Source organism: Aythya fuligula, chromosome 1 (assembly GCF_009819795.1).
Source record: "Aythya fuligula isolate bAytFul2 chromosome 1, bAytFul2.pri, whole genome shotgun sequence".
Lineage (NCBI taxonomy): Eukaryota > Metazoa > Chordata > Aves > Anseriformes > Anatidae > Aythya > Aythya fuligula.
The window spans coordinates 75,505,547-75,524,273 of NC_045559.1; the positions used below are offsets into that span (position 1 = coordinate 75,505,547).

At 38.0% G+C, this 18,727-nt stretch overlaps 1 protein-coding gene across 1 annotated transcript in view; it reads left to right on the plus strand.

The window, feature by feature from the left end:
- ITPR2 (inositol 1,4,5-trisphosphate receptor type 2) overlaps positions 1–18,727 on the plus strand; it is a 266,820-nt gene that overhangs the window by 74,860 nt on the left and 173,233 nt on the right. The window contains 14 exon segments of the mRNA XM_032186220.1: positions 1,195–1,349; positions 2,770–2,797; positions 2,799–2,870; positions 3,007–3,048; positions 3,051–3,126; positions 3,129–3,168; positions 6,508–6,649; positions 7,427–7,585; positions 8,499–8,671; positions 10,214–10,333; positions 10,435–10,620; positions 11,235–11,486; positions 12,997–13,141; positions 14,172–14,322. Coding sequence (XP_032042111.1) covers positions 1,195–1,349; positions 2,770–2,797; positions 2,799–2,870; positions 3,007–3,048; positions 3,051–3,126; positions 3,129–3,168; positions 6,508–6,649; positions 7,427–7,585; positions 8,499–8,671; positions 10,214–10,333; positions 10,435–10,620; positions 11,235–11,486; positions 12,997–13,141; positions 14,172–14,322 — 1,741 coding nt within the window.

The following is an 18,727-nucleotide window of genomic DNA, read 5'->3' on the forward strand; positions in this document are numbered from 1 at the left end:
CCATAAATCATTGTAATAGTATTTCAGATTTCCAGTGTTTGATTTTCTCTTTTGGCTTTCTTCATTCTTCTTTCCTTCTACTCTCACAATATGTTTGTGTATGAGAAAGGGCTCTGTGCTGTCTGTCTCTTAATTGGTTATTAGTCTCTTGTAATATGTGTAATATGTATATTCCACCCTGGAGGAATAGCTTTTACTTATGCCAGTAATTCTACTTGTTGCTGTGTGGTTATGGGCATAGACTCTGAATTGCTTCTTCAAGCAAAGATAGGTGAGGTTAGGCTTAGAGAAAGTAGCATTTAGAGTCTGTGAAGCCAAGGGGTATGTAGGTAACTTAAGATGAAGATGGCTGCTTAGTGGTGTTGGATCACAGAATTCCCATGGACTTCTAGCAGGTGGGGGGAGGAAGATCACCTTCTTTGATGCACATACCTATTTGGAGACACCAACACAGACACCACACAAAACTTTGTAAATGTCTCTTGAAAGCTAGGCTCCTTTAAAGGTGTGAAATTCTTCCGTTTCTGTGGGCTTGCTCAGACCTGGGTTGGATCCAGCCTCTAATGCATTATCAGCCTGTGCTAAGATTTCTAATGCAATCTATCTAGTGCTTTTTTTCCCACAACACCCCCTTCCAACAACAAGTACGCCTTAATAGGACAGATATTCTGGCTTTTCCTGTGTGGAAGGTGTGCTGCTTTGATTCTGACCATATGGGAGGGGAAAAAAGAAAGAGCAAACTTAAATAAACAACTGTGAAAATAAGCAAATTGTTCACTTTTTTACTTCCCTCCTCACTTTTTAAAATCCAATTTTCATTACTTCTCTTCTTTTAACTTGGCCTTTTCCAAACTAGCATTGTATAGCTACATCTGTTGGGAGTGAAAGGTCTATAACTGCTGCAGGTTTTTGAAGTTGTAGGTGTCAAGCAATAATGTATACAGTTCTGCAGTCTCTCTGTAGCTGGTGACCTGCTGTTGTTATAATGACTGTCTGAGACCCCATGTGCCTGGGGCAAAGTGCATCCTTTGTGCTACACACTCCAAAGCCAGTCATGGTACATTCGTACTAGAATGTACAAAAAAAAAAAATAATAAAAAAAATTCACATGTATTACTTGTTACTTGTCCACAAGGTAATTGGAGAACTTATAATGGGCCCTGATGCAAGCAAATAACCCTTGTGCCTAATTAGCAGAGAGACGGCGACCTTCCTGCTTCAAAGAAGAAACGCCAAGCAGGGGAGAAGATTATGTATACTTTGGTCTCTGTGCCACATGGAAATGACATCGCATCTCTCTTTGAACTGGATGCCACCACTCTTCAGAGAGCTGATTGCCTGGTTCCAAGGTAAAAAAAAAAAAACAAAACAACAACATACACACACACACACACCACAAACAAACAAACAAACAAACAAAAAAAACCTACATTGACAAGGTTTCTTCCTGGTATTATGCTGGTGAGTAAGTAGAAAAAAATCAAACACAAGCAAGTATTATCCTTCAGTTAAAATTTGAGGAGTGTTCATGGATAAACAAGAGATGTATAAAACATGATATTGCTGCTGTGACTGGGTAAAATAATTATAAGGATAGAACAAGTGATGCTTAAAGAGAATCTGTGAAGAGAAAAATAATAGGCTAAATGTTGCATAGGTATATATGAAGACAGAATTGAGTTCTGTGCTCTGTTTGAAAAACTGCACTGCTAGTATATCTAACTGAATTGTCCACAACAAAATAATGTGTATGGTGACCTGTGCTGCTCTTTCCCTGACAGGTCATAATGCCACTGAACACTTCTAATATTCAAATTAAGCCAGGAAGTGTTTTCTGGATTTTAATTGTGAATATTTGGAATTTCAACTGTGTTGCTTAGCTGAGATTGGCTAGATAGGTTACAGTGTTGGTTGTGACTGAATGGGCATGCAGACACTTGGGGCTAGTGGTTATGAGGGTGGATTTTAAAGCTGGGTACCTGCAACTGGTGGTAAATACAGCTTTAAAGTGTAAAACTTAGCAGAGCAAGTACCAGATCATTTGCCTACTTGAGTACTCAAAGCCCATCAGCATGGAAGAAAGTGTGTAAGTGAAGACTACAGTGAATATATGAAAGAGTAGAATTCAGAGTAAAAATTGTAATTGATTTCTCAGCTCTGCTTTTTTGATAATACCACAAATTATCATATGGAAAAAATTTAAAAGAATCTCATGTCTGCTCTTTGTTCGCTTGATTTTCAGTTGAGAACTGATACTATAAACGCTTGCTTTCTGGAACAAAGGTTTGCAGATCATAATGGTGAAGCTGTGAAACTATGGTCAGTTTTACTTTCTGGCTTTTGTGCTGTGACAGGTGGAACAGGTTCATTACTCTGCAGAAAAAAATAATAAGAAAAATAATTGTTTTTTCTTCTTTAAATGTATTTCTATTCAGATAGGATTTAAAACACCTTTTTTATTTTTATTTTTTCTTTCTGTAAGGAATACTACTCCTAAGCTTATGTAAATATTTAAGAACAGCATTCTGCATAATTCCATGATGCTGTCTTTGCTACAGCTCTATGCTGTAGTTCAGAAAGAAGAGGGAGACAAAGAGAAAAGGTGCTACGGTAACTTTTAGGTCCTCCTCACCCTTTTATTATGAGTGTCTGGTGTGATTCAGACTCTCAAGTCTCATGACATGGTCATTTGTTACACTGAATCCCATCTTGCCTAGTTTAGCTGAGGACTGATCCATCTATCCTGTTGTTTCCTTTGTTCTCCTTTAGGACTCATATGTCCCGACTGAGGCACTTATTGCACTAATACTTGGGTTACTAGTACTAGCATTCCAATAGATACTGATGAAGAGAGGCCCGTGATGTTGAAGGTAAATACTAATTTCTTGGGGTTGGAATCCCAACCTCATTACTGAAGTTCTCTGCTGGTCATCTCAACGTATAAAATATGCATAATTGGTAAAGGTGAGACAATTGCTTACCCATATTAAACCAGCGCTATTGCAGATTGGGACATGCCAAACCAAAGAGGACAAGGAAGCTTTTTGCCAATTGTGTCAGTTCCTCTGTCCGAGGTCAGAGACTTGGACTTCGCCAATGATGCAAACAAAGTTTTAGCATCAACTGTTAAAAGCTGGAGAATGGGACAATAACCCAGAATGAAAGGAGGTTAGTGAGTTCTGTTTTTTCCTTCCTAAATTTGTGTTTGTTTACTTACGGTATCACGGTTGTAACAGTAATGGGTACGTTTCAAAGAATCACGGAATGGCTGAGGTTGGAAGGGACCTCTGAAGATCATCTAGCCCAACCCCCTGCTGAGCAAGATCACCTAGAGCACATTGCATAGGATGGCATCCAGTCAGTGTTTGAATGTCTCCAGAGCAGGAGACTCCACAACCTCTCTGGGCAAGCCTCTTCCAGTGCTCTGTCACCCTCAGTAAAGAAGTGCCCTGTAATATTTAGACGGAACCTCATGTGCTTCAGTTTATGCCTGTTGCCTCTTGTCCTGTTTCTGGGCACAACTGAAAAGAGATCAGCTCTATCCTCTTGATACCCTTCCCCCAGATACTTATATACATTAATGAGATCTCCCCTCGGTCTTCTCTCTTCCAGGATACAGGCCCAGTTCTCTCAGCCTGTCCTCATACTACAGGTGCTCCAGTCCTCTAATCATCTTCGTAGCCCTCCTCTGGACTCACTCCATTAGTTTTATGTCCCTCTTGTACTGGGGAGCCCAGAACTGGACACAGTACTCTCAGCGTGGCCTCACCAGGCTGAGTAGAAGGGGACATCACTTCCTTGACCTACTGGTAATACTCTTCTGAATGCACCCCAGGATACCGTTGACTGGCCTTCTTGGCCACAGGGGCACACTACTGGCTCCTGGTCAGCCTGCTGTCCATCAGGACTCCCAGGTCCCTCTCTGCAGAGCTGCAGCAGGTCATCCCACAACCTGTGCTGGTGCTTGGGGTTATTCCTCCCTAGGTGCAGGACCCTTGGGGTTATTCCTCCCTAGGTGCAAGTTCATAGCACCTGTGTGGAGATACAGGTGATTGCCAGAGGATGCTTTAATGCTGAGAGTGGTAGCCTGAGACTCAATTTATTCAATTTCTGTCAGATCTTTGCTGCACCTCAGGTTTCTCTGTGTATCTTGTATGTAAAATGGTGGTAAACAGCACTTCCCTAGCTCACTGGCTACATAAATAAATAGGTAGCTCCTAAGAAAATGCAAAATGTTTGCCTTAATCTTGTGTAATGAGCCACTTCTGAGCTGTAATGTCTGGGTTCACTGGATTGATTCTCATGTCATGAAAGCCATCTGTATGGTGGGCAACATACAGGAACTGTACTGCATGTTCATACTGCTAGGGTAGTAGAAGAAGGTCTTAGAGTGACTGAGTGGCTGCCACAATTGTCCCTTTCCTTTCTAGCTTCTAAGAAGTGCTGATTTCTTCCCTCTGGTGACAAGCAATGGGACCTGAGGGAATAGCATGAGGCTGTGTTTTGGAGAAGTTCAGGCTGGGTCTTAGGAAAAAGTTCTTCACCAAGAGGGTAGTTGTGCTCTGGAACAGGCTCCCTGGGGCAGTTGTCATGGCGTTGAGCTTGCTGGAGTTCAAGAAGTGTTTGGAAAATAGTCCTGGACATATGGCTTGATTTTCCCATGGTCCTGTGTTGCACCAGGAGTTGGATTGATGATCCTTGTGGGTTCCTCCCAACCCAGGGTGTTCTATGATTTTGTTTTTCACTGGTTTCCTTTCCTATTTTACATCATTTTGTTGTCTTTAGTGTTTACGTTTTATGTCCGTCCATGCTCTAACTTGGAGCGCTATTAGAACGTCTGTTTTTTACACCACACCCCTGAATTACGGATTTTTGTTGTACATTGTAGCCAAATATATCCCAATGTAAGTGATGTAGTTAGCTATTTGTTTGCACCTGTCTGGTAAAACTGAATATTAAAACAGCATCTCTTGACAGTGTTAATTTCTATCTTGTATTCTGCCATGCATCATGCACAATTTTTTGCTGGAAACATTAATTTTTGGTGATAAAATGGAATTTATGCTGTCTGTTGAGTCCATAGTCTTTTGTCAGTAGTAACTAGAACAGATGATTCAATATCAGATGGAGGATTTATCTTAACAGGCAGATCTGTAATGGCTAAGGTGTTGGTACTCAATGTTGAAAAACATTTCATTACTGAGGAGAACCAAAAAGGGATACAATATAATCAAGGTGTGACATCCCTCTATTAACCTTGCACTGCTGTGTCACTGCGGTTCAGTATTGTCAATTCCTGAGGTTGATGGATTGGTACAACACACACATCAAACATTTCAGAGTGATTTCAGGATAACGTCATTATTTGTTTGTTTCTGTAATTTCCATTGGAAAAAAAATTACGTTTGTTTCCTTGTGTTACCACCTTCCTGATTAGGTAAGTAAGGATTCCAAGAGTTTGTTCCTGGTTATTTCACTCTATACTGGCCTTTCCTGTCTTTTTTTTTTTCTTTTTTTTTTTTTTTTTCTTTTTTTTTTTTTTAGGGAGGGAGGTTGTTTTGTGAACCTTGCTATTTTCCACCAGCCATCAGTGGGCTGAGATTTTTAAAGCTAAATCTCAGTCAGAGGGTTTAGCAGAAAAGCCCAGACTTCTTGTGCGTAACAGAAACTTTGTGTAGAGATGTGTTTGAAAATCTATGGAGCATCTCCCTGCTGCTTTCAAAGCATGCATACATGTTTAATAATTACAGACTAAATATTAGCCAACTTCAAATGCTTCCAAAGAGTACATGTGCTGGGTTTTGTTTGTTCAAGTTTGCTAGTTCTTTTAAGCAAGATTCATTGAAATCTGTGGTCGTCAATGCTTCTCTCTATGTATACCTGGTAAGGTATGTTAGTACCAAGATAGCAATGACCAGTCTTAGTATTATTTCTTTCTGTGTTTCCTGAAGATAGGAAAGAAGAAATAGTTACTGTCTCTGTCCATTTTAGCATTTCCTTCTGACAAGTATTTTCACCCCCGAAGAGGGGGTGAAATAAAGGATTTTTTTTTCCAAGTCATTTTTCAGTATTTTTTGGGTTGGTAGGGAAATTGTGTGTTTTTGTTCCTCTAGTAAGTGCATCATCTTGTTTCATGGGCCAATATTAGTAATTTACCAGTAAAAATACTTGCTAGGCTGTGTAAGAGTGTCTTTCTGCTGATTCTGGGCCTTGAGGCCAACTGGTATAGATTTTGGATTTCTGAATACTCTGCATGAGTTCAGCATCCTGCATTTTTCTCCCTTTCTCCATTTGGTTGTTGTTTAATGCCTTGGTAAAACACCTATGATGGATTCAAGCTTATGCTGATCTGAGACCTGGAAATCTTATGTACCTGTCAAACTTAGCTTTGCAGTGGTTGAAGTATCATTGTGCTAGATAAAGCTTGTTCTAAAATGTGATTTTCTTTCTTAATGAATTCTAGCATATGTTGAATAAATCTGTATGATAACGATTTGTCTGTTCTAGGTTTGTAACCAAGTTATTAGAAGATCTGATTTTCTTTGTTGCTGATGTACCTAACAACGGGCAGGAAGTTTTGGATGTGGTCATAAGTAAGCCAAACAGAGAAAGACAAAAATTAATGCGGGAACAAAATATATTGGCTCAGGTATACCCTACTGTATTAATAACTTGCTTGTATTTACAAATAGATTGTAAGATAGAGGGAGTTGATAAAATCAGTGTTTTAGGTAATCTGGTTTATGCCATCTTGGATTTATGTCTAATTGGATTGCTTATATATAAAACTGATTAATCAAAGCTCACCTCTTGGTCTGTGAATCACGTAGAAGCACAAAGGACTTTCTGTTGGTTTCATGCAATTCTGAGGACTTTTAAAACTATATTTGTTAGCAAATTGTTGACCAAATTTGAAACAAGCCTTTTATATGGTCCCAATCCTGCAAGTGCTTTCCTTGTACAAAAAATTTTGATGCCCTTATGGATCCCTGACTTTGTCTGAGGGCCAATTGGTATGTAAATCAGAATTAATATTCCTTTAAGTCACTGAAAGTGACTTAAATATTCCTTTAATAAAAATATTCCTTTAAGTTACTGAAATGAAAAATAATAATAATAAAAAAAATTGTTCTCCATTTTCTTAATTTAGCTAAAGTTAAGGCACTTAACTTACAGTGTTTTAAGCTGGAGATAACAGTCAAGAGAAAGTGGTAGGAAAATACAAAGCTAAACACATAAGTTATAATGTCTGAGATAGTCACTGCCCCCTGATATTTAGTAATATTTAGATAATAAATACAGTGATTCACTTCTGACTTGGGTCAGTAGGGGCCTTGTGCTGATTCTGTTAGTGGGCATAGACAGCTATAGGTTAAGGAAAAATCTTGGTTTGATTTTAATCCTCAGTGTTTTTGATTTTGAACAGATATTTGGGATCCTCAAAGCTCCTTTTAAGGACAAAGGTGAAGGATCAATGCTGAGACTTGAAGACCTAGGTGACCAGAGATATGCCCCATACAAATACATGTTAAGGTTATGTTACAGAGTTCTCAGACATTCCCAGCAGGACTACAGGAAGAACCAGGTCAGTGGTATTCAAGATATTTTTTTTCCCCTAAATTCTGTAATTATATATCCTGGGTTTGATCTTGCACTCTGTACTTACAAGCGTGATTTTGTGGTAATCCTTGGGGATGGTGAAAGGACTGGGTTCTGTGTAGATTAGTAGTAAGTAGAAAGTCACTCACTTATTATTGCCCCATGCTGTGGAATAGTGCTTTTGTTTTGTAGGCATTTTTATATGAATGGAGTGATCAGCAATGAATGTCATAGGTTCACTGTTTCCTTCAAGGACTCTGGGTTATGAAGTGGGAAAGCTAAAAAAAACGTGTTTCTGTTAAATATTTATATAGTGATGGCTATGAGTCAAACAAGAGGTTATTCTGTCAGGTAGCCTGTTTTTCCATTTCTGGAGACTCCTAATGAATATGATATAATTCAGAACAAGTTATCAAGTACTTTGCACATTGCAGCACAGAAAAAAATCACTAATTTTTTAAATGTGAAGGGGCTGAAGATAAAAGATTGAACTTTTATGTGTGGTTTCTTTGTTTTCTTTCTAATATTACTCACAAATATTTCTGTCTGGGAGGGGTTAGAAAGGGGGAAGAGGAGTTTTTTAAAACTGTACAAATCTTCATTTTGCCTCTTTTAAAAAATGTTTGCCATTTCTTGAATTTTATATGTATTTTAATGGATTTATTCGGTTTATGAAAGAATAAGAAAAGCTAGTCAAACCTAATATTATATCTTTTTTCCTGGAGTATATAATTGAGGTGCTTAGATATTCCTTCATTCAGGCCAGTTCAGAGAGAAAAGTTTTGAGGATTATTTTGATTGTTAATTGAGAGGTAGATTCTTCTGATTCTAAAAGAAAAACACGAGTGCTTAACAGGTGATGATGCAATTTTATTTTATTTTATTTTTTTTTTTTTCAGGAATATATTGCTAAGAACTTCTGTGTCATGCAATCCCAGATTGGTTATGACATTCTGGCAGAAGACACCATCACAGCTTTGCTGCACAACAACAGAAAACTGCTAGAGAAACACATCACAGCTAAAGAAATAGAGACATTTGTTAATTTACTCAGGAGAAATCGAGAGCCAAGGTTTGAAGTGGTCCACATAATATTCTTTTTCTATATTGATAGGCTTTTATATTTGTAGCAGCAGTGAATATGCCTGCTATTCATTATTATGTTGTGTCTTTCTTCCTGCTGATTTTTCTTTGATGTTGCAGAATAAAAAATACATGAACGCTTCTAGAAAATATCAGAAATACCCTTAACTCTTACAATTTGACAATACATGCATTTCAGAACAAGAGCTTGGTGAAGAGCAAGGTTTATACTTTGCAAAACACTTCTGAAAAATGGCTTTAGTTTAGATTGGGACAGATAAACAAATAGAAATTCTAATTTCTCATAACTCTGCTCCTCTGCAAAACTGCTATTTGTGTTCATTCTCCTGCTAATAATCTTGGTGTGAATGACATAGATGTCAATTTAACTAAGCTTTTATTAATCAGTTCTGCATTTTTTTTTATTAAGCATTTTTCTGCAGGTACTGATTGCAAGTCAGACCTGAAAGGGGCCTAGGATGGTGAACATGTGTTCTAGACCAGATTTTGTTTCAAATGAAAAATTCTGGCCTTGAACTTAGCTCAGTCAGAATTTTTTTATTAGCTTTAGGATAGAATATAATGTAAATTGATTTATTTTTTTTTTAATGGAAAATTGTTTATTTTTTTCATTAGATTTTTCAGTTGTAGAAGTACCAAAGTAATACGAATATAAGAAATTTTGAAGGTCAAATACTATCCTCAGTAATTGTGAATACCACTTTTCTGTTAGCAATTTAGGGTATTGCTCAAGGCCCTGGTGCATCATTTTAGCTCCAACTAGGTAAATACTGCAGAATTCTGTGTTGTTATGTAGAAGCAGGTTCATAGGAAACAGATTTCCATGCAGTGCAGCTTTCTTAGTTTAGCTTTACATAGAATGACTCCTTTGAATACAGAAGGTCTTGCCAGATCTTCTCTCACTGCTGTTGACTGTGTCACTTCAGAGACTTAAAAGGCAGCTTTAAAAGCTGTAGATGTGTACTCCAGTGCAATGGAGTTCCACAGAGGACACGTGACTGTCTTCAGCACAAGTAATATCTCCTTGCTACTTGGGTTAGGGAGTCACCCGTTACCTGCTGGGTAAGATTGGCAAGAATGTGTGCTCTTGCTTTTGGTTCCTGACAAGGACAAGACCTTCAGTGGAGCTCCCAGGACAAGACCTTTAGTGGACCTCCCCTGCCAGATCAGTTTAAGACAGCTTCAGGTTGCTTTTAATTTCTGGCACAACACTTTGGCCTTTGATTTGCTGGTAAATGTCTTACTTGAGGTCTTTGTCTTTCTCTCATTAGCTGATTGTTCAGCACCATTCAAGTCTGCTCTCAAAGCTATTGCTCATTTTTATCTGTTGTAAGTTGCAATAATACAAATAAGCAAAGACTGTATTTTGATAAATCTCACAATATATGCTCCCCTGAATATATTTGTGATGGATGCTAGAAATTTATACAGTGATGTTTCTGTGTAGTGTATAAAGTTTCATGTTCTGTTGCATCTGTTGTTTTTGTTTGTTTGTTTTTTGACTGCACAGATTCTTGGATTATCTCTCAGACCTGTGTGTATCTAACACCACAGCAATACCAGTAACTCAGGAACTCATCTGCAAGTTTATGCTGAGCCCAGGAAATGCTGACATTCTCATTCAGACCAAGTGAGCATCCATAATCAGAACGTAACTTTTCGCTCTGTGCTCTGTTGTTACATTTGTAGCAGCTTGTGAGTGACTCCATTGTCAATGTTTTGTCCTTGCAGGCTGGTTTCAACACAAATGGACAATCCCTTGGAATGCCCAGTCATCTTGGAAGACATTGATGAAGAGGAAGTGTGGCTTTACTGGATTGACAGTAACAAGGAACCTCATGGCAAAGCCATCAGACACCTAGCTCAGGAGGCAAAGGAAGGCACAAAAGCTGATTTAGAAGTTCTTACCTACTACAGGTAAAACCGCTTAAAAAAACGGAAGAAAAATGTTAACTCTCCATGGAGCCTGGTGCTGTTCTGATCCAGTTGATTTGTTAATATCAAAAAAGGAAACCAGGTCATACCAGAAACTGAGATTAAAAGTTTGATTCAGGTTTTTCCTGTAAAAAGCATCACAGTGTCTGCTGTCTATTACAGACAAATATGGAGTTTTCTTTGTGATAGTTTTGTGTCTGTCTAATTTTTCCTCTTACTTTTTATTTGTGGGGCTATGTTTTAGGTTGTGCTGTTCTTGGAAGCAAGACATGTTCTGAAGAAGCAGTTCCTCAGCATTCTGGGGTTTAGAGAGGAGACAGGATCAAGGAACAGTGTCCTACACAGATTGATAACAAATTGTTCAAATGCTTCAGCCTTCCTTTGAACATTGCTTCCTTTGAATTTCGAAGGGAGTTCAGTCTTCTTGGAGACTGGAGCCTGATGTTAGCATTTTTAATGGCAAGTTGGTAACTCAACCATTTTTAGAGTTTACGCAAGAAGGTCTGACATCAGACTTGTAAAGGGAGATTATGAGGTTCTTTGTTTCATGGTGTTCAAATAAATCAGTTGGAAACATGCTATTATTTTTCTTTTAGGTACCAGCTGAACCTCTTTGCAAGAATGTGCCTGGACCGCCAGTATCTAGCCATCAACCAGATTTCTGCACAACTGTCAGTAGACTTGATTCTACGATGTATGTCTGATGAAAGCCTCCCTTTTGATCTCCGGGCTTCTTTTTGCCGTCTGATGCTACACATGCATGTGGACAGAGATCCACAGGAGTCTGTGGTACCTGTCAGATATGCCAGATTGTGGACTGAAATTCCTACCAAGATTACAATTCATGAGTGAGTTGCAAGTGTTGCAAAAAAAAACGTACAAAAGTATTTTAAAGGGATTAGTCTCAGAACAAAACAGTTGTAGATGTCTAATGTCAACATGTATGCAAAAAGCTATTTTGTTGCAGAACAATGAGCTATTAGTTGTTGTTAATCTTGGAAACTTCCATGGATAGGTTTATGTGGAAATATAATCATCTAGGTTGGAAAAGGCCTTCAGAATATGAACTGAAGGTCCAACCATCAGCCTAATCTACTGACCTCTGTCACTAAACTGTGTCCCTTAGTGCCACATCTTCAGTTTTACTTCATTTTATTTATTCACATTATTTCTCTTATACAGAACAAACTGGGGATAAAATTGAATGGCCTTTTCTTGGAATAACCAAACTGGAAGTAATCAAATTGTCTAACATTACACATTTATTAGGTTGGAACTGAGTTTTGTACTTCAAGCTCAACTTGAATCCGCAGTGGGAAAGCCACTTAAGAGTTAGGTGTAGCTATTGCCCCAGAAACAGTTCACAGAGGCTTTGGCCTCCGTCCAGCAAAGTACTTAAGCATGTGTTAAATTTAAGTATGGAAGAAGGCTCATGGACTTCAGTGGAAACCCTTTCTGGCTTAAGTAATCTGATGGAGCAATGCCGTTGGGCTAGACCCAGAAATGGAGGTATCTGGCAGAAGAGACAAAGAGGAAGAAGTGTAGCAGTCCAGCAGCCAGTATTGCTTCTGTTAGTGGGATGATGGACTACTTTGACACATAAGACAACACAGTCCTAATTGGTGGTAGAAATTGATTGTCCCAAGTTGCTTTCTTGATCTGCTGTCTTTATGGTTGAGATAATAATGGAGAAAAGAAGGGGTGACCTTGTTGCTCTATTCAACTTTCTGTGCAGGGGACGTGGGTGAAGTGGGAGATGCTAGTCTCTTCTTCCTGGTAGCTGATGACAGGACACATGGGAATGGCCCAAAGCTGCACCAGGGGAGGTTCGCACTGGACATTAGGAAAAAATTGTTTTCTGAGAGGCTGATCAAACATTGGAACAAGTTTCCTAGAGAGGTGGTTGATGTCCCATGCCTGTCAGTGTTCAATAAGCATTTGGATAATGCCCTCAATATGTTTTAACTTTTGGTTACCCCTGAAGTGGTCAGGCAATTGGTCTCGATGATTGTTGAAAAGTCTGTTTCAACTGTTCTGTTCTCTTCTGTTCTCTGGCTGATGAGCACGTTTATGAGTGCTGTCAGAACCATCGTATTTTTCTGTCTCTGTTATTCCTGCTCATTGCAATACTTTGTGGTACTGTTGGAGGGAAGGTTTGTGCGTCCTCTGTCTGCCATCTGTGCATATCTATGTAGAATTAACTGATGTCTATCCCTTCTCCTTACAGAGTACTGTCAGTGATTTACAGAGAACTGACAGATTTTAAAGCATCATGATTGGTTCGGTTATTCTTCAGTGGCAGCTGATCTTTATATTAGGGGTGTTTAATTTTCCTTCCTTCTGTGCCTTGCATTGTAGGTATGATTCTTTCACAGATTCTTCAAGAAATGAAATGAAGAGGAAATTTGCACTAACTATGGAATTTGTAGAAGAGTACTTGAAAGAAGTTGTAAATCAGCCCTTTCCTTTTGGAGACAAAGAGAAAAATAAACTTACATTTGAGGTACTTCTCAGCTATCTGCTTCCTAACTTACTGTATTTCTCATTTCAGCTAGATGAATGCTGTCTCTTTCAAAATAAAGGTACTTGCAGAATAATGGTCCCAATAAGGCCCTAGTTTCTATTTCAAGTGTTCTTGTTGATGACTTGCTGCAGAAAATAGTATATCTTCCGTCAAACAGCTGTATTGTTTCTTCCAAGATTGTTGCATTTCAGTGGCAGAGGAAGGGGTGTGTGTGGGGATAAATGGTGGTACACTCTTTCTGTACACAGTGGTTGCTAATGCAGAGACTCTTCAGTGTAAGAAGGTACTGTTCTCTGTGTAGGATAGGACACTGAAGGAAATATTTGGAATAATCTAATCCTGTGTTTCAAATATTGTTTGAAATTCCTTACAGAAACTTCAGACAGGCCTAATTCACATGGGTTCAAATAAAATTGAATAAAGGGGAGATGCTTACAGCTTTTACAGTTCTTCCTCCAATCTACCTCCCAAGCTTTGTTGCTTCTGCCTCTGGTCATCTGAAATCACCTCCATTTCAACTTTCGACAGACATCTGCTGTTCTTATGACTTCCATCTTCTCTGTAACTGCTGTCTCTTTAAATATTTTTATTTAAATATTTTATAAATATATATTTAAATATATTAATATTTATAAATATGTATGAAATATTTATTTATATATATAAATATTTATAAATATATATTTTAAAATAAATATTTTTATTTTTATTGGTATTTTTCTTCTTGATCTTACATACCTTTCCAGATGCAATTGGACCTTTTCAGTCTGTCCGAAGCCTCATGTTGTTTTCATTCTTCCTCCTTCAACTTGACTGAACTCTGAAAAACATTTGATGTCAATGGCCTTGATCCAAAGCCCATTTAAATCATTGGAAAGATTTGTACTAATGTGAATGCACTCCAGCTATGGATCTCTGTGCAAGCTGCTGTAGAAAATGCGACTGTATTGCACAGCTGAATACTACAGAAGATAACGTTTCCTTATTTTTTAATTTGTTTTTGTCACAGGTGGTACATCTGGCTCGAAACCTCATCTACTTTGGCTTTTATAGTTTTAGTGAACTTCTTAGACTGACTCGGACACTGCTGGCAATTCTAGATATTGTTCAAGTTCCTATGTCGTCATACTTTGAAAGGTTGAGCAAGTTTCAGGATGGAGGTAAGAGAAGCAGCAAAGAATTGTATTCCAAAATGTAAATCAATATTTAGGTTGGAATAATTTATGGAATGTCTTGTTCACACATAAACTCTTGAACAGGAATGTATTGCAGGATACATTAAGATGGTTAGTTAAAAAGGAACCTTTTTGAACAGAGCTGCAGACTTCATGACTTGTGGTTACTATGTTGACGCTGCTGCTCCATCACTTACTTAGAATTAAACTTTCAAGTCTGCATCCAAGCTTCAATGTATGTTGAGTTGCCCATCCCAAACAAATGCAGAGATACATTTGCATGTGGACGACAATGTTGATGTCTCATGTATAGCACAAGTATTTATCAGTCTCCTCAACACTTCACTTAAGGAGAGAACATGATATTACTGGTTCAAGTACTGCAGAGGACCAGATGATGAAAGTTTCAGATGAGGCCATCTTCTCCATAAGTTTGTCAGTTTTTTAACCAGACCAGAGTGCCTGTTTGACAATCCAAGGACAATGTTGTATGTCCCGTTGCCTTTTGTACTATGTCTTAAAAGTGGCTTTGCTGTCCAGGCTTAAAAATGTCATTGAAATTTTGCTGCAGAGATGCAAATGTTCTTATGTTGAAATACCTTCTACAGTTTTTGATAAAAATAATAGGATCTCCATCTTTAGATGGTCATATCTTGTCTTCAGCCTCCTTCTTGTTTTCTCTTTGGCAGTTCATAAAACGTGAGTCATGCAAGTCCACTTTGCAGTTGTTACTCAGAATAATTCTAAATGTCTGATGGCTATTCCCAAACATTTTACCATTCTTACTCTGGAAGTACATACTTACTCACACATGGACAGCATTAGGCTATGAAGATGCCTATGTCAAAAGGATGCAAAATTTAGAAGCAATTTCATAACACCTAATAAGTATTTTTGAGCACCCAGCTCACAGAATTTCATGCCTGAAGAGTATATTTTATGTCCGAAAAAAATATTACTCAAGCAAAACAGGTTAGTGCTTTTAATTAAGAGAAGATGCACAAAAACCAACCAGTGTAAACTTTAGTGGTGGCAGATCAAGAGAAAGAGCTCAAGAAATCAGCAGGTACTGTAGTTCCTGACATTTTGGCGACAAATGCTATGTTTGAAATAACAATCATTTATAACTTCCACCTAACTTTGTTTTGTGTGGCAGCCCGTTTGTGAGGAATGAATCAGATCTTAGGGTCAGGACTTTGGTTGGCATAAGTTTCTGTAGTTCTAGGGCATGTAAGAGTCTGCACAAGCTGAATATTTGGCTCCACTCTTTCCATATATATAATCCCCCCTTCCCCCTTTTTTTAAGTACTCACGTGCTGTGCACATTTAAAACATACAGAGATTTTCAGTCCTTATTGTATTTGTAAGCTGAATATGAATGAGTCTCAGTAACTAGGTGGGAACTGAAAAAAATTAATCTGACTGAGGATAGTCATTGGACTTCTGTTTAGTAGCGCTTTAAAGCCAGACTGGTAGTTGTCGTCCACTTACATATTTGTCTTTGCTACAAGGAAATGAGAAGGTTTGAAAGGAGCTCAAAACACATGGCCTTTAACCTGCTTGTGTTTTCTCTGCATCACTAGGTATGACTTAGCTGTAGCACTGCTGCAATTTGTCCACACTGAATCAAGAAGAGTTGAGCTTGCTAGATTTGCTGACTTGTGCCATAGTGTGGTTGACTGCTTCTGTGTCTGGTCTTTTCAGACTTCATGAACATGTTCTTGAACCCACAGTAAGATGGAGAAAGTGTTTGTGTTTTCTGTCTTGGAGTGGTGGTGGTGTTAGAGTGGGCTGGAACTTCTGTGTGTCAGCATGTGTCGGATTGTAAATGGTGCTGAGGCTGAGTGAGTCCTGGCTTAAGACTCGGCTTGAATCTCAGTTTAATTAATACTTTGCTGTATTAGGGCTGCTGGAACAGGAGCCCTAATAGGAGGAGAGACCATGGATTTGATTTTGCAGTTCTTTGCATCTTGTGCAGTCACTCCTAGCCAAAAAGGTTGACCCAAATCTATTCATGTCAATTAGGTCCTATGGATTCTGGATCCACCTGGTCCAGGATCTACTATGAAGCCTGAGAAATGAACAGGCTAAGAGGGAATTTGGATTCATGAATTTGATCTAGACCATCCCTCACTCTGACTGTAAGAATTGCTTGTCAGGCTTAAGATGCAGTTATACATTGTTTTTCAGTCTTATAATACTTAAAAGATTGTACTTACTCCAAAAGTTCCCCTTCCCCTCTTACAGATATTCTCGATCTTGTAATACTGAGTCATTGAGAATGTGTCAGTTTTTTTTTTTTTCATGAGTTACCTGTCTTGCCTTTTTTGTTATCCGTTTTTCCTTATAATACTCATGTCTTACGTTATTAAGTAAAGAGTTACAAGGGAAAGCAGCCTAGCCTGGTTTTTGAAATATGTGTTGCCATTTTCTTAAATCAGGATGCTCTGCTGTTTTTTCAGGAAGTGTTTTCTTATTCATAATTTCCATAATGTACAGAGAAATAAGATGGATTGTTTCCTGTCCTCATTCAGGGTTGTGGAACTCCTCCCTCCAGTGAGGTAGGGGCAGAGGTGATGTCTTCCTGTCTTTAGAAGAGGTCAGATTCCCCATATCTCTTCAGACTGTGGCAAGGATCTCACTCCACAGCATCCTCTCTGGCAGGTCCAATACTTCAGACATTAATACTGGTATTACCTTTGAAGAATAACACAGAATATTTATTGTAGGTAAGCTTCCCCCCAACTCCTCTAATGTTGTGCAGGTTGATGTGGCTTCTTTCTTAAAGAAAGTTAGCTTCTATAACTTGCAAAATTCATTATGTTGATCTTATTTAAATAAGTAAAAATTAGGTGAGATCATATCTGTTCCGAGACTGATGAATTAATGGTATAAATAAATATGCTTAAATTTTACCAAATGCTAGGAACCTGATCCTGTGACTTTAATGTAGGAAAATGCTACAGAATACCAGCTTGGGCTCTGTATATTTTAATTTTCATCACTATCTTACTGTAAAATTACATAGTTTGATATTAAATGGATACTTAGCAGCAGTATTTCAAGAATAATTATGCCTGTTCAGAAATGCAGGTTCTAGGACAAATGACCAGCAAAGAGGAATGACCAAATAGAAAAGTCATTTTACTACTATTCTGCAGCTCTAGTAGATCCAAGGTCTACAGAAGTTAAGAACTTTGGGTAGGACCTGTTTATTTTGCATGATGGGTCTTGCATTCTAGTTTTATTAAAAAATATTTATTTCTGAGTGGTACTCAGTGCTGTGTATTTGAGGACAGACAGTATGTCCTCGCTTTCCATTACTGACATCAATTTGTTCCAGGCCAATAACAGCAAAAGCTTCCTGTGTCCAATTCCCACAATGTGGAGTTGTATCAAACTGGTGAGCTTGTCTCTTTCCTGTTTTGCCACTGTTCGACATCATGAAATCTATGGTCAAGATTTTAAGAATGGATAAAAATCTCTTAAGGGTGAAGGGGAAGGATGAGGCTGGACTTGTCTGTGGGAAGTATCTTAGAGCTGTACATCCCAAAATTGAAACAGCCAAATTCACAACCAGCAATCTGAAGTTTTCTTCCTTACTTAATACTTAGTCCTTAAACAGACTCACTTATTATAGTAAAACTACTTACTATGTAAGGAAGTATATACAAGTGTTCAACTGTTAAAGCAAATCTGAAAAATGGGATGTGTTACTAAGTTTAGTGGAAGTTGCACGAAGGTTTGGATATCTTGAGGAAAAAGGTTAATTTTTTTTATCCTCTTAAATTTTGAGTCATATTGATGGCTGAGGTAGTCCTTGGTGTTGTGTGCAAGTTTCTCTATGTTGGTTCTGCAAAGATAATGAAAAGATCCTTTACATTATTTTTTATATTTTAACTTGCTGCCTTTAAAAATCTTGATTTTAACCATCAGCTACCTTACCCAGAATTAAATCAGTGTGCATGTGGTCATGTGGTTTTCAGGTGTGACCTTATTTGATGAGGACAGACAGGGGAAAATTGACTAGAAACATTTGTGAGATAGGATACTGGAAAAAGAAAAGAAGTGTGTTTTTGGAATGCTTCTTACCTAGCTTGTATCCTAAAAATAAATTGACTTGGAAATGTTGCAGCCAGCTTCAGTTTTCAATCAGAGTATTGTAACTTTAAATATATATTTTTTCATTATTGGAACCTTTTTTTTTTTTTTTCCTTTAAGATTTTGAAAAATCTGGGGTTTACAAAATATGCTACCTGTATCCTGAAGAGGTATTTTTTGTTTAAGTGAGGACTTAATAGTGCTGTCTTTCTGGTACCTTTCAAGAACATTATAATCTCTTACAGTTTTAATTAAAAGTTAAAGTAGTTGCTTTTCTAATAAATGCACC